Source organism: Cardiocondyla obscurior, linkage group LG09 (genome assembly GCF_019399895.1).
Source record: "Cardiocondyla obscurior isolate alpha-2009 linkage group LG09, Cobs3.1, whole genome shotgun sequence".
Taxonomy (NCBI): domain Eukaryota; kingdom Metazoa; phylum Arthropoda; class Insecta; order Hymenoptera; family Formicidae; genus Cardiocondyla; species Cardiocondyla obscurior.
In genome coordinates, this window is record NC_091872.1 from 6,429,508 (window position 1) to 6,444,742 (window position 15,235).

Sequence of the window (15,235 nt, forward strand, 5' to 3'; positions counted from 1 at the left end):
ATACAACTGCTAGAATGGAAATCAGAAATATCCACGGGAGTTTTTTTTTTCAACTTTTTTTTTCTTTTTCTTTTTTTTTTTTTTTTTCCGCAGGAAATTGAAAACTCGCTATCGCGAATTCAAGATTTGATCTTAGAGGCTAAAAGTTAATGATATCGGATATACGATATTGCGAAATCGGGGAGTTGAAATAAAATATATTGGATATCGAGAATTCAGACATGCCGCCTCAACTATATCTGCTCGCTGCTGAACAATAGCTGCACGTACCAGTGTAATCAATATCAATCACGCAGAAGTATCGCGTAGAATAATGCATATTACATATCCGGGGAAATTTCGATATCGTTGCAATAAGTTAGCTCGGTCAAATTGCTAAATTTCGTCACAATAAATACGTGTGATTATTGCTCGCAGCCGCCGTTAAACGTGTACAGGAATGTCGCGTAATATTATTTAATACGTAGTTCGCCAGCATCTTCAGCAAAATTGGTATAAACGTCGGTACAAATTACAAGTATAGAAAATCGAAATAATATCTCGCGTTGTAGAAAAACACGTGGACGAACGTGGGAAATAATAAACTCGCAGTACCCTGCCTGGTGGACGAATAAAGCTAGCATTGAAGAAGAATAAATAATTATTCGAGCAGTTTAGCCGCTGCTTCGTATTATGCACGTTGAATCAGCTCGCTGATCGATCGTCGCTACAATCACGTACAAAGCAGTGATTGATAGCGCACCCGAGTGTTTCTTTTTAGGCCTGGCAAAAAAAATTCCCATTTTACGTCGAGCATATCGATACGTTAATTTTCATGAACAATTAACTGGGCTGCAATGAAATCGGAGGTAGCTGTCGATATTTCGGGCAAGGGCAAAACACTGAAGCGGAAAGAAATTACAGCGGAATCAAGTTTGATAGGTTCCGAGCAAGTATAAGCTCTCCAAATTATTACTTTGAAAAAAAGGACCGGGCTCGTTATTTTGACGAGACTTAGTCTTTTTTTTTTTTCTTTCTTTTTTTTTTCTCTCATCTCTCCCCACCCTCGATAACTATACGTTATGTATATGACGCACGCTTTTAATCGATGCAGTAAAACCTCGATGGTTACTTTGTAATTATTTTATTATTGACAATAGGCCGATAAGGACTTTAGATGCCCCGGCACAGTGACGTGAAAGAATTTCATCAACATCTGAAAGACGTACAATAAACGTATTTACGTACAATAAACGACATCAGAACATTTTTAACGAGGTATCGGCAGATTAATCTATTGTATATTGACAATAAATTTGTAAATTTTTATTTCGAAGCCCAAGTATGTTAGATTTTGTATCGAATCGAAGTTCTACTGCATTAGTAAACGTAAAATACATTTATGATAAAATACAATATTTTTTTTTTACGCTCAAGTTTGTAAAATTGTTTGAAAGTTTGGAACTTCCTCCTTTGTCTTTAATTTTTTTTTTTTTTTTATAATTAGTATTAGGTATGGGGAAAATGTTTCTAAATTTATAGTCCCTCTAAATACAATAAGTCGGATAGTATGATGCTCGGGACTAATCAGTTTGTTTCGCATTTAGATTAATACATTTTTTTTCCAAACTCTCAAAGAAGAAGCAATCATGCACATTTTTACATTTCCATTATAATAAGAAAAAAAAATATATATAATACGTTTAATATTTAGAAGAAAGGGGCAAGAGAATAAAAGAGAAACAGATAAAAATTGTTGGAAAATGTAAAAAGTGCAGTCAAGAAATATACTTTTTAGTTATCACATTCCGTTGCAATAATAAATTAGGAACAAAAAACAAAATTAAAAGATAAAAAAGAAATCATGCTTTAAACGTTTGAGTGTCGTAATAAAAAAAAAAAATAAAATATTCGAGAAACAGACTTTCATCGTTAATTTTAGAATTGGAAACGTCACAACCATACCGTTTATTTTACATAAATACAGGAACTTATAAAAGTTAACATGCACTGTACTGGTATTGGTACATCTTAATATACGCTCCGTTTATCGTATCATATATACGCTGGACGTTGAAGTATATATACTCTATCGCGTTCACGTTCCATTTAGCATACCTACCAGATACGAAGATTTTGCATGTTTGTCATTCTGTTGTCGTACGTCACAATTTATATTATATCGAGCATTACGTCGGGTAATTCCAGGGAACTGCCCATTCTATCCTCGCTTTACAATTATTTCATCCCTTTTTTAGTATTTTGCATAGAAAGTTTTATGTAATCGTGTTGAAAAGTCTTGAAAAATCTGCCTGTTTCTTTGTTCGTACGTGGCAGTAACAACTCATAAAAAATGTAAGTACGAGTCGATAGCACGAGGGATAGTTTGAAGTGAGTGGTCGTGCGAATCGTGTGAAGTGTAATCGATTATAGGAACCGGCTCGAGTAACAACCTCCATTTTTTTTTCCCTTTTTTTCTTTTTTTTTTTTATTTGCCATTGTAGTTCATCTTTTACAATGCAACTTGGCTCCGAAAAATGTTTTTATATATCGATAAATAATAAAAATATTTCGAAAGTGTTCCCATTTGCGTGCTTCAGCCTGTATAACATCTCGTTTGAAGGATTCTCGTTTTAGTGAAAGTAGAAAGTGCTTAAAATCTCACTGGTCCCGGGCGAAGGCTGGATTTAATTGTCAACGTAAAATAAACGGTATCGTTGCTCGCAAATATCGACCCGAAAGTGAACTAATAGTCAAACTCGCTCGGCTGTCCGTCGTTCGGCCTCGCCTGGAATGCCTCGCATATTTTCCTAATTAACGGATGCTACATTATAAGGTACAAGAAATAGGGGGATGGCGTTCGAAAACCTGTTAAGAATGGCACTGACTGTAATAAGTAATATTCTATCTCCTGGCATCCCTGCGTGTCGCGTAAGCGTCTTATTTTTTCGAGTTGTTAGTGTCGGCAGTAGGATGGATGTTGACTTCCTGGCGAACCTTGTGACCGCGGAAACTCGCTTGAATCTTGGTCGCCGCCTTGTGCAAGTCCGGGTCGGCCAGGTCGATCCCTTCTAGCTCCTGAACAGCGTCTTGCATCTGCAGCAGAATTTGATAAAGAACCGTGAAAACGCGGGCCCTCTGCGGCCGTTCGTTAACTTCAGGCACCTTCCCGAGTACGCTCGCTCTCGTTTTCTGCTGAACATAAAGGTCGCTCGCGAACGGGACACGACACCCCCGCGTTTACCCCGGAGCTGCCCTTCTTTCTTAAATGAAACTGAGGCCGCACGGAATCCCGCTGCGCCGTCAACTACGTACATAATTAATCGATACGGCACGAAAGTAACTTAAACATTGTAGGCCATGCCGGTCTACTGATCTCGGGACACGCTTTAGTTAGCGCTTCGGTACTCAGGTCTGATCATCTTCAGCTTGGAAGGCGGTTGTCGATTATTCGCCGGGCATTCGTGGATCAACGTAATGTCAAAGGATCTAACAATAGCTATCTCTCACGGGCCTCGGCACAGAAATGATCAATCATACCGACCTTGTGCATCAAAACCCGTCATTACCGCTTCATCGATCGAATCGATATCGGCGCGTTAGATTAAGGGAAGAAAAAAAGAATCACTTTGATTACACCAGCTTCTATTTTAGCTATTCATTCTTACTTTAATATCATGCTCAATGAACATTGCGTGACCGAACTAATGTAAAACAAAAATATAATTTACGAAAATCGTCACACGCCCTAATAAGTTTGCTAATTAACGACGTTTCTTTAAGCACGTTTATCGGCAAATGTGAAATTAATTTGTTATCAATACTATTAATAACTATTAATAACACATCTTTTTTTACAGCTAGGGAACTCTTCAAGCTCCCTCGCTATTTTTTTTCTTTTTTTTTTTAACACCTACAGGACTCTAATTCAGTAAATGAGATTATTACCTTACGAAGGCGTTTTATTCCCCATTTTAATTAATTACGTTAGTCCTGTTGGTCCTTAACCCATTCCATGGCACACAAATAAAATAAAAAAAAAATAAAAAATTTGTAATAAATCAAATCTTTGCGTTAAATAAAAATTAGTAAAAAATAACTATTTATTACGCGTCAACAATAAAGAATGGATAATAGGTGAATGGGGAAACCTTCTCCTACTAATTAAATGCAATATCAGGCCAGCTAAAGCTCCACAAAGAACGTCGATAGAATTCATATTTAAAAGTTTTACGGAGAGAGAGAGAGAGAGAGCCGTAGACAGATGCTAGGATAAAGCGGCTTCTAACTCTCTTTGATTAATAGATTAGCAAGTCTGTGCGCATTGTCTAAGGGGATTGACGGCTAACTTACCTTCTCTTCGATCTTGGCAGTCGCGCTCTCGACTGCCGACTTGGCGGCTTGTTCCTTTCTCGACATGTGGCCCCGGAAAGTCGCCTGGATCTTTGTCACCGCGCTACAAAGCTCTGCCGAAGGAAAGTTTTGAGTAAAGCACGTTCTTCTTTCGAAGCTCGTATCGGAGCAAAAAACGGGGCAACGCTCACCCTTGTCGTCGAGAGGGAACTCTTCCTCTAGCTGCTGCAGCGTGGATTCGGCGGAGGGCTCTTCGTCGGTTCTCGTTTCCTTCGACGTTGCCTCCGACACTCTCAAACTTTTCCTAGCGTGATGCCCACGGAAAACTGCCTGTATTTTCGTAGCTGCCTTTTCCTCCTTCTGCTTCTCGTCCTCACCGTTTTCCTTCCCCTCGTCCGAGGACTCCGCTTTCGTTGCGTTATTTTCGGCCGCTTTTGAAATATCTTCAAACAGAAAGTGATAAAGTAATAATAATGTTTCTTTTCTCTCTCTCTCTTTCTTTCTCTCTTCTTTAATTTTGCTGAGTTGGTTATCTCGCAGGTACAAGGCGTTTTGAACAATAGTAATTATGGTAATGACGATTACGCGGACGTAAATAATAAAATACAAGCAAGTGCATGGGTAAATTGTTTGACTTTATACGTAAGCCTGCGACTGTTTTTTTTTTTTTCCTTTTTCTTTCTTTTTGTGCATTTTTCTTAAGGAAAAACGGCTGCAGATTGACTTGAAAATTCGTACAAGATCGGAGAAAGGGCGCGGCTTCTGATACATCTCGTATATTAGAAATGGCCGCCGTGTTAGCCACAGTTCACCTACATTTATTCCGAACATTTCACCTTCCACAGAGACGTCCAGAGCGACAAGTATCGATTGGAGTTTCTATTTTCGCGCTGCATGTTCGAGATTATACGGCGCCTAATATGCATTTTTAATATTTCGCGCCTTAATGCGAAACGACGGGACAGATATTAAAAGAGCCTTTTCGTCTCCTTCCTAACGACGCGAAAATTTTCGTGTCTCCGAGTAATTAATTGACGTATCGACATAAGATCCCGTCACGTCCTTTATTCACTTCAAGCGGCGCGATTTATCCTTTGAAAGTCATGAAAAATAATCCGGCTTCGCCAATCTCGTTTTACTCCCGCTCTCTCCTAACGAATAACCGCGGCAAAAGAAAGAAAAAAATAAGAGGAAAAAAAAATTGAGGGAGGGAATTAATTCTCGCACCACATGTCAGTCTTTTTGGGTCTATTATACGTTCTCGAGTCAACTCAATTACGTGTATCCTTGATCCTTTAGAAATACGACAAGGTGTCGCGATCGATCGATTTCTTTCCAGCGTACCTTATTCACTTATCCAAGTTCCGCGAGCCGGGGCGAAAGAGATAATTAAATGTAAGACACGCGGATTAAGTGTGACGGCATGGAAGGTAAATTTTCTTCCCGGAAAAGGGAATGCTCGTGCTATTGAACGCTTCTCCGCGACGTTCGTTTCCTCCGTTGTTGCCACTCGACGGGCCAAGTGGGAATTCAAGAAACACGGCGACACTTTCGTGACGAGTAATGAGTTCTTCCCTAGTTAGCGCGCCTCCCAGTTGTTTTGCTACATTGTGCAAAACCGGATCGATCATACGAGTTCCCGTGGTAATTTTATCGACGTTTATATTTATACGCGCTGGTAAGGCTTTCTTAAAGAAAGCAAATCCGGAGGGAGAGACGGGGGATAAAACCGCGCGCGTTTCATGCACACGCATAAAACTCGCGCCGTTAAAATTCTCGTTGGAAGGTAAAAAAAAAATGCTTATCCCGGCAATTAATTTTTTTTTTTTTTTTATAACCGCTCAAGCGTTTTTCTTTTGTATTTTTTTTTTTTAACCCTCGAGTATCCTCTTCGCGGCCGTCTATATTTTAACGGCAGTAATGTTTCTTAAACGCTCGGACTAGCTTTTGTTTCCTTTGTCATATCACGCAAGGATGTTCCCGTCATCGATCCACCCAGACCTTGTTACCAGAACCCTCGAGAAAATCAAACTTCCCGGAGAAACGTCGTTATCGCGATTATGAAACCCCTTTTAACTCTAAATAGATGATTTTGCAAATAGGCGATTTCACGTATCGATTTAAACCGCAAAAAGGTAAAGATAGATGAGGCAAAACGACGTGAAACGATTTGTCTTCAAGCTACCGTGACAATTTATTATTATTATTTTATTAATTTTTTATTTTTATTGAGATAATGTGAAAAATCATCAAAGTAATTTTTGAATAGATGAACTTAGCAATTTATAAATTAACAAAATCAAAGAAAGAAATAATAAAATAATCAATCAGTTTTGAATATCTTTTATGCCCATCACGAACGAGGCGATAAAAAGCATGCGAAATATTAAAAAAGGCATCGTCCAACATGCCGGAGGAGATTTGCAAACGTTGGCATTTATTTATCGCCCGCTTTCCCATCTGCGGGATGCTCGAGAGAAATGATTTCGGTCATCTATAAATCGGATTAGCCATCAGCCCTCCACGTAATAACAGTCGGTCGGCCGAACAGCTGATCCCAAATAGCTTTTGGGTTTTAGAGGGTGCTACTATTTCCGTCGCTTATCACAGAGATACCGATTTTAGGGTGACCCACCTCCCCCTCCCTGGAAGCCGATCGCAGGGCGGTCGAAGCGACCGTCCCACGGATCCGCGCCGAGCGTAAGAGAGACGGACTCATGTTACACCTAACAATCGCGTCGTCCGCGACAATTCAGAGGGTTTAGCTCGCGCGCTTAACAATCGGCGGAGGGTGGTTTCGCGTGCCTCGAGACGATATCACTCGCGGCCCCCGCCCCAGCGATCGCCGCCCGCGCCGCCCGGCAGTTTTAACCCGGTTTCCTCTCACCCCGGCGGTGGGCATGCACGCGAGGAGGCGGCTATCAGGTCACACTCGCACCCGCGACTCACCTGCGCTCGCTCGCTCGGCCTCCCTCACCTGCACATCCACGCGCGTCTCGGTCTGATGTGCGACTGACTGTTCCCGGGCGCCCACGACCCCGTTTATAATCGCGGCCGATCACGGCCCTGCTGCGCCGCCCGTTCGCAGTCGCAGTCCTCGGGCTCGGGGATCTCACCCCCCGCGACACCCTCCGAAGCGCACGCCGCGAAACAGGGCCGTCGCGGGGTGTCGTTCAACCCTTCGCGCCACGGACCTTTTTATAACCCCGCGGCTTTTTCGCACGCCCGCTCCTTTAATAACTCCCCGCCATGTACAATTGATTTGCGACCCCTCGTGTCTTCGAGCCTCGTCGGCCCGCGTGCACGATGCCACCGGGCCTCACGAAAAATAGTTTCGCTCCACTTTGGACTCTCCCGGCCTAAAAAAGATATTGATCTTTTTTCTTTCTTCCTTCCTTCCTTTCTTGCCCAAGATACCACGTAAGGGAGGGAAGGAGGGAGAGAAACGCCGGCCCGAAATGGGTCAGAGAACGTTTCACGTTCCTCGTACAAGATTTTCAATTGCAATTAATTATGCACTCGCGTCCGCGGCTTGATTCGGCCTGGCGTTTCTCTCCCTACGCCGTCTCTCCTTTCCTTTCGGTTTATTAACCCATGAATATTTCAACAATTGCGCCATCGTGCGCTGCGGATCCTGAGAAAATTGTACGCCGTGTTCCGCAAATGCGATCCAGGTTAAACAAATTTTGTTTTATTATTTTCTTGGGAGGGGAAAAAATTTAAAAAATAAAGTAAATAAAAGCGTATAAAACATGCTTCGGGTTAATCGCAACAGCGAGAGAACTGTTACGGTATCTAAATTGCCGAGAAGCCAACAAAGATGGCAAAAGAGGATTAAAAGAAAAGTTGATATAAACATTTACGAGCTCTATTAAAATTCCGTCGATATAATAAATTAAACTATTGAATATTACGCCGCGTTTAACTTGCTTTACTTAGTAATTGGCCAGATCGCGTTCAGATGCGCTAATTATAAATACCTAAAACGCACCGTTTTATTTTCATTCAACTTTCGCTGGAAGACTGCGATCGCATCGTAGATTAAATTATCAATTATACCGCTACTTCTCCCCGTTGCCTTCTATTTCGTCTCTCTCTCTTTCATCATTCATGAAACGTGCTTTTTTTTCTGTCTCCTTTTTTTTTTAAAGCAAGAAAAAAGGCGATCGCCACTTTGAGTCTGAGTGATAACGATCCGCAATTGTAGTACAGGGTAGAACTAGGTCAGACGTGTTATTTTTTACGTATAGAGCGTTATAATTAGATTAGCTGCAAGATTAGTTTAATCACGTGAGAATGTGCGTATAAATTTGCAAAGCTTTTGGAATTTAATGTTGACTAGACGGATTGTTTAAACACACATCTGATAAGCCGCAAATTTTTTTTTAACGTTCTGTGTCTAATTATTCAGCGTTTGCTAAAAAAAAAATTATTTTTTTTTACATTTTAACGGAAACCTTTAGACGGTGATGTTTGCATCTGGTTTCACCGTTTCGTTTGCGTTTGCAAATGTACGAAAATTCGTTTTCGTGGATCGGTTAACGTACCGCAGCATCAGCTTCGCAAGACTTTTACACATCGAGTCTATTCATCATTCCACAGTGGCATTCCCGTTCGATCGGCATTCTTATGCGAGCTGCATAGTTCGAATCTCCGTGCAGCAGTTGCGTCGATATTGTGCGCGGCGCGAAGGAAACTCGGTATCTCACATGTGTGCGGAAATTCATCGAAGCTCCGAGTGATTGATTCTGCCCCGTGCCCGGGGGCTGCGCAGCTTGCACGGAGATCTTACTACCAGCCAGTAAAGCAGGAATTGCCTCAAAGCTCAATTAAATTAAATTCGCCGTATCAACTTTTGATAAGACCGAAGCTTTCCGACCGCCGAACGGTTGCTCCGTAATTAACGCACCGCGAAACCTCGCGCGGCCAAGAAACGTTTGTTGCTCTATCCCTATTATTAAATGTAAAACAGCTTTCTTTGACGCGGATGAAGCGAGAATAAATTACGCCAGCTATGTAACGTCCAGTCCAACAAATAAAAACGCCGAGCACGTTTTAATCGATCACGTTTTATAATTATTTTAAGATTTATTGAGGGAGAAAAAAATGAGAGACAGAAAAAGGCAACGAGACTCCCAGACGTGTTCGCACAAATACCGTACGTGATGGAGCTTTTTATCAATATTTTTCTGTTAATCCATTACTCCACTTTTTCAACCAGACGTCATCGTCTTGCCGTATCTCGATTATAAAGGGAAACTTTCGTAATTCCGGCGAGGGATTAAACCTTGACATACATCACGCGATCACTTTTATTCGGTATTCCGATACCCCCATCGGTTTCCACGAGCGTCCTATTTTACGCTCGCCAAAATACATGTATTTTCTGGCACGTTATCGAGGACCGTACGTTATCGCAGGATATTTGAAGACTTTGATATTAAATTTCTCGAAATCCAACAAAAAGTAAAATATAAAGCCTGACAACTTGGCACGCAAAAAAATATGTAATTTACTAATATTCTTTCCTTATTAAACGGTGGCACTTTGCGTTCACGTTTTCACGTCGTTCGATCCGTTTTAAATAATAAAACAGACGGAATTTAATTCCCACGTGTACTTCAAAACGACAAAAATTATTTACACTCTGCCAAAAATTCTTTTGCACGTTCAAATAAGCTAGAGCGGTTTATTGAATTTAATTAGTTACTTAATTAATTAATTAAAGAAAATTGTTTTCTGACATTTCACGTCCCGGTCGTCGGACGATATAATTAACAACACGAGCTCTCGCCGAGATGTTAATCGAGATCGATTTCGCGTATCTCCCTAAACGCGACGAAGAAAATTGAAAAAAGAAAAAACAAAGAATAAAAAAAAAAATTTGTACACTCATCGTTGTGCACATCGAACGTATTTATTACGTGGAAAATAGTCGTTCGCTTTGCCGGCCTTACTGATTGCGCTGCGATTACTGAAGCGTGCACGCAATCAGCTCGCAAAATCTAACGAAGTGAACAGAGGGGTACATTTATCATCGCGAAACAAAGCAGACTTTGTCATTGTCGAGATAAACAACGTCAGAGTTTTGCGGCGGTTTTGCAACTTAGAGATCAAAACGGTGCGAGGCGCAAAAATGAGGAGGAGTACCGAACTTTCGCGTCGCGTTATATCTCGCCGATGTGACAAATTTTTTTTTAACACCACGCGAACTCTCTCCGTTAAAAATGGAACTGTGCGGGGAAATTAAATTCGCGTCTGTCGTACGGCTCGTCGTAATTTGCGTAACGACCGCTGATATTCGCTCGCGCGATTAACGAATCGAAAGGGATGGTCGCTCACCCCCGTTCTTCACGGAGTCGCCTTCCTTCGCCTCCTCCACCGCCGGCTGAACGCTCTCTTTGCTAGTGTTGCACCCCATGTCTCTCCCGCTTCTGTTCTTCTCTTCAAAATGTTCTTGGTATTAAACTAAATTAGACGTCGTCGAGAGGCACCCGTATTATTGCGATTTTCTTGTTAACATCGCGTTACCAAGCAAGAAGTCGAGCCTCCGAGTTTGTCGCTTTTCCCAGTAGAAAACTTTTCCAGCGAGTGTTTAATATTAATAGTTACTTCTACTTCTTCACTCCATTAAAAGGTATACATTTTTTTTTCCCTTGAATGTTCTTTTCTTTTTTTCTTCTTTTTTTTTTTTATTTTCTTTTTATTTCTACTGTTCCGTTTTCTTCCTTTTTTTTTCTCCTCTTCTTTTTTCTCTCCCTAATTCGTTTTCTATTTCTCACTGTACGAGAGTCCGTCGCGAATGTGAAACGTTGCGTCGTACTTTCTTCCTCACTTACTCCCAGGCATTTGTTAAAGTTATCCTTTTGATAGTGAAAAAATACCTCTCTCTAATAGTGAGGTGAAATTTCGTTAAAACACCGGAAAGGCGTAATCTCGCAGCCCTAATCGGCTATAAAAACTCCGGGGCGAAGTTATACTTTCCTCTCCCCGCTACCTCACCCTTTCACCGTCGATTCTACATACGCGTGCATATGTGTGCGCTCCTCCTACGCCACCCCCTGCTTCCAAGCGTTATTCGGGGGTTACTGACACGTCGCGTGGCGCCGGCACCTGCGAGACAATCCTTAACACTCGAAAGTAATCCGGAACTCCCTCATGCGTCCTCGCTGTCACGCGACGTCCGGCGTCCTCGCGCGATCACCACCCTCGTCGGATCTGGAAAAGGGACGACACCACCGGGCGATCGTGAGTTCCGGGGCTCACCGAAAGTCGAGCATCACACCGCGAGCCGTGAAACGCGGTGGGAGCGTGGAAATCCCGTCGACGTCGCGAACGCTACTGGCGTCGCTCGCACACGACCCTGCCCTTGCTCGCGTGGCAACCGGCCCCGGGTTGTGTGCCACCCTATGTATATGTCGCCGACGCAAACGTATATTCGCGCCACGCAGAACCCCGTTTCCTCGCCGGTGTGGAATAAGAACCGCGGACGGCGGCGGACGGAGGATCGGCCACGTTTCTAGCCACGCTTCAGCCGGCGCGGGGCGACACGCCAGGCGACGAAAGCCTAAAGCGCAAGCCTCAGTGTTACCAATGCATGAACGGGCTGTCCTTACGCGGAAGGATTCGGCGCCAGGACTCGGCACCGCGCGGCGGTACGTTTCGATCGGATAATCGCGTCTCGTTCCAATCGCGCGCCCCGCGAATGACTATGTCAAATGTACGCTCCGCCACTCCCTGTACTCCCATTCTACCCGCCATCCGGAGTGGATTCCCGCGACCTTAAAAGCGCACGATCGATTTCTCAGACGGTGGTATTCCGCTCCGTCTAGACCGTCGCCGACAGACCGTTGCCAGACCGGCGCCAGCCTCTCCGTTCTTCTCGTTTTCTGGAACGAATATCGATCTCGCGGTTTCCGCGCGTGTACCGCGCTGATATATCTCACCCGCTCATTTCGCGATATTACACTAGGCTAAATTACGAAGGGCGTAAAGATGAGAGTTAGAGATGCACGGTTCTTTTACGCTTATACCGATCCGCGCACGTGCGGAGGATAAATAAAAAAACAGGCGTTCGTATTATCAAAACGTTTAAAATCTTTTTTCTTTTTATTTTTTTTTTTTTTATTCTCTTCTTTACAACGATCAATGGAAATAAAAAGTGAAAACTTCTGCTATAGTAGTAATATGTGTGAACATGATCACATGTCGGCTGTACTCCACTTATAGGCGTCTTCTTGTAACGCTACTTTTGCATTTTGTGCCTCGAACCACTTCTTCTCGTATCCGTTGCTTCGATCGACTCCGTCCCATCGATGACCGGGCCTGATACCGAACCGATTCGGCGCGTACGAACTTTGATATTGCGGAGGATCTGTAATTGAAACGATTAAACGGTTAAACCTTTTACAATGAGAAGAAAGACGAGAGAAATTCTTATCCCGCTTTATATACCTGGCTTTCTCTTTCCCTGTTTTATCTGCTTTTCTTTTATGTACTTCAGCATAGGATCGCCCTCCCTCTCTTGCTCTCTCAGTTCTTTATCTAGATCCGCGTCGTCCGCGTATCTCGCCAGAGGTTTATTCATTTCGTACAAATCACTCTTTAATTTTTCCTCGTGATCTTCCACTTGTTTTAAACTAGAACAAGACACGAGTATCTGTTTAATGGGCGTACATTAGCACGGGAGAGTCAAAGAATTTATCGGTGGAGCAAGAAATAAAGATAAAAGAACGTCCGCTTACCCTTTGCCCCATTTAGCGTACTTTTCATCTATCTCTCGCTGCTTCGCTTCCTGCTCTCGTTTTTCCGCCGCATCTGCTTCCGAATTGCGCTTTCTTTTTGTCTTGTCGCGCACAATCGTAGCTTGCCCTTCTCCAGTTAACTCTTTACTCAACTGAAACCGATAACTTGAATTATTTCTATCTCCCACATAAATAATTAGTTGTATGTTTTAAATTAAATCATTACCTTGCTAAATTGTTCCGCTTCCTGTCGTTTGTAAGTTTCAGTTTCTTCTCGCAACGCGTTCGCGGCTTGGAACCCTGCTGTTTTTCCGTCTAATGTCTTTGTCGCTCGACCGTCGCGGTCGTTGGAACGATTCCCTGAGTGCTCACGCTCAAAATTGTCCTTTTCGTCGTCCCAGCGCGACTTCTTTCTTTTTTCCTGCGTGTCTGGATACGATCGAGAGTTATGATCTCTATCGTCGTATTTTTTTCCCCGTTTATCTCCGCTCGATCTGTCCAACAAGATTAAATTTCGTTAATTAATTTTATTATAAATATAGAATATTTAAGCACAACAGTATTTATATTTTCGATGTAAAAAAAAAAAAAATTGTTTAAAACATTCTCTAAAAATAATTAAAAATTACCTGGATACATCTTCTCTACCTGATCTGGATGAACTTTTTTTGTCATAGTAGTCATACTTTTTATGATCTCTACGCGAAGTTGAGCGTGGCGAATTATCTCTCCGAGACCGGCGATCGTACCGTCGAGATGTACTTAAATCCGAATCTCCGCTCTTTGTACTCTTTCTGCTTTCATACAAATCTGTATCTAGATTCTGCTTGCGATTCTTTCTAGGTGGACTAAAATCTGAGTTGATATCTCTGTTACCTGAACTTCGGTAACTTCGTCCAGATGTACCGCGGTGCTTCGTATTTTTAGGTGGACTGGAATCAGAATCTGAGTCATAGTTTTTAGGTTTTCTAGGCGGACTTAAATCGGAATCATAATTTTTAGATTGTCTAGGCGGACTCAAATCTGAGTCGTCGCTTTTAGGTTGCCTAGGTGGACTTAAATCTGAATCATCGTCTCTAGCCGCCTTTCTACGTGAACTTGAACCACTGTGCTTATCTTTAGAGCGCTTAGGTCTGGGTGGACTCAGATCAGAGCTGTCTCCTCTCGATCTTTCATCTGGGCTTACATTTGCACGTTTAGTTTTAGACTTTTTAGACCTGGGTGGACTCAAATCTGAATTATCATCACCCTGCCTGTCGTTGGCCTCGTCGATATTGCTTCTTTCTTTATTGACGGTGCAATTAATAATAGCTAAATCACCTTCATCATTCTCTGTTATAATTTTCCATCTCTTTTTATCGGTGAAATCAACTGGCCCACGTTCATCTATTATACCAGCGATTTGAGGAGCATCTTCTCCTTCTAAAAGGATGTCAAATTCCCCATCTTCAACAGACCTCATATTCTTCAAATCTATATCGTCGTCTATAATTTTTACTCTGCAAAAATACAAATCAGATTAAAGAGTTTCTTTTCAAAAAAGAAAAAAAAAGAAAAACATTTAGTAAAATTAAAATAACTTTGATCAAAAGTATTAAAAGTGAGAGATCTTAGTTGCAAAATTAAGACATTTTCCAAAGCATCATAAAATATAAGTACTCTCATTAAAAAAAAAATAGTTCAACGGCATCGTGCTCAACTGGCAACATAACCTAACTTTGATACAAAATATTCACTACTGACATTGAAATTAAAACGCTAGTGGACGATCCTTACCTTTTCACGTCATCCTTAGGCTTTTTCTTTTTCTTTTTCTTCTTTTTATCGTCGTCGCCCAAGGACATGTATTTTTTTAAATATTCCTTCTGACTAATTACTTTATTTTCCATCGTGAGTTTATTATATATTTTAAGCAGTTAAACGCAGGATAATAAGTTCTAAGCTTTACCTCGCCATGAGATAAATCCTAAACGATTGTTAATTTTTCTATGAACAAAAAATAATAAAACTCAGCACTGTATTGTTGACTGTTCTAGACAGAATCGACAACTGAACTCGGTTCCATTTACAATGTAGGGATAAATCAAGTCCGAAGGTTGTCGGTAATCGACTTGTCAAACATACGCACACACGTGCGTTTAAAAGTTTTGTCTCGCGAT

The 15,235-nt window shown here is 41.9% G+C and overlaps 3 protein-coding genes across 3 annotated transcripts in view; 1 reads left to right on the forward strand and 2 right to left on the reverse strand.

The window, feature by feature from the left end:
• Positions 1-15,235, forward strand: part of LOC139105448 (coiled-coil domain-containing protein 124) — a 54,435-nt gene that overhangs the window by 32,658 nt on the left and 6,542 nt on the right. The window lies entirely within an intron of this gene.
• Igl (igloo) lies at positions 1,452-12,027 on the reverse strand. The gene is made up of 4 exons (XM_070662141.1): positions 10,675-12,027; positions 4,524-4,775; positions 4,333-4,445; positions 1,452-3,075 (listed from the first exon to the last, which is right to left on the reverse strand). Exons 1-4 carry the CDS (start codon positions 10,751-10,753, stop codon positions 2,920-2,922), a joined length of 600 nt encoding a protein of 199 aa, XP_070518242.1. The 5' UTR covers positions 10,754-12,027; the 3' UTR covers positions 1,452-2,919.
• On the reverse strand, positions 12,406-15,130 carry LOC139105838 (BUD13 homolog). Its single transcript, XM_070662140.1, has 6 exons — positions 14,853-15,130; positions 13,706-14,575; positions 13,303-13,570; positions 13,077-13,228; positions 12,787-12,971; positions 12,406-12,706 (listed from the first exon to the last, which is right to left on the reverse strand). Exons 1-6 carry the CDS (start codon positions 14,963-14,965, stop codon positions 12,534-12,536), a joined length of 1,761 nt encoding a protein of 586 aa, XP_070518241.1. The 5' UTR covers positions 14,966-15,130; the 3' UTR covers positions 12,406-12,533.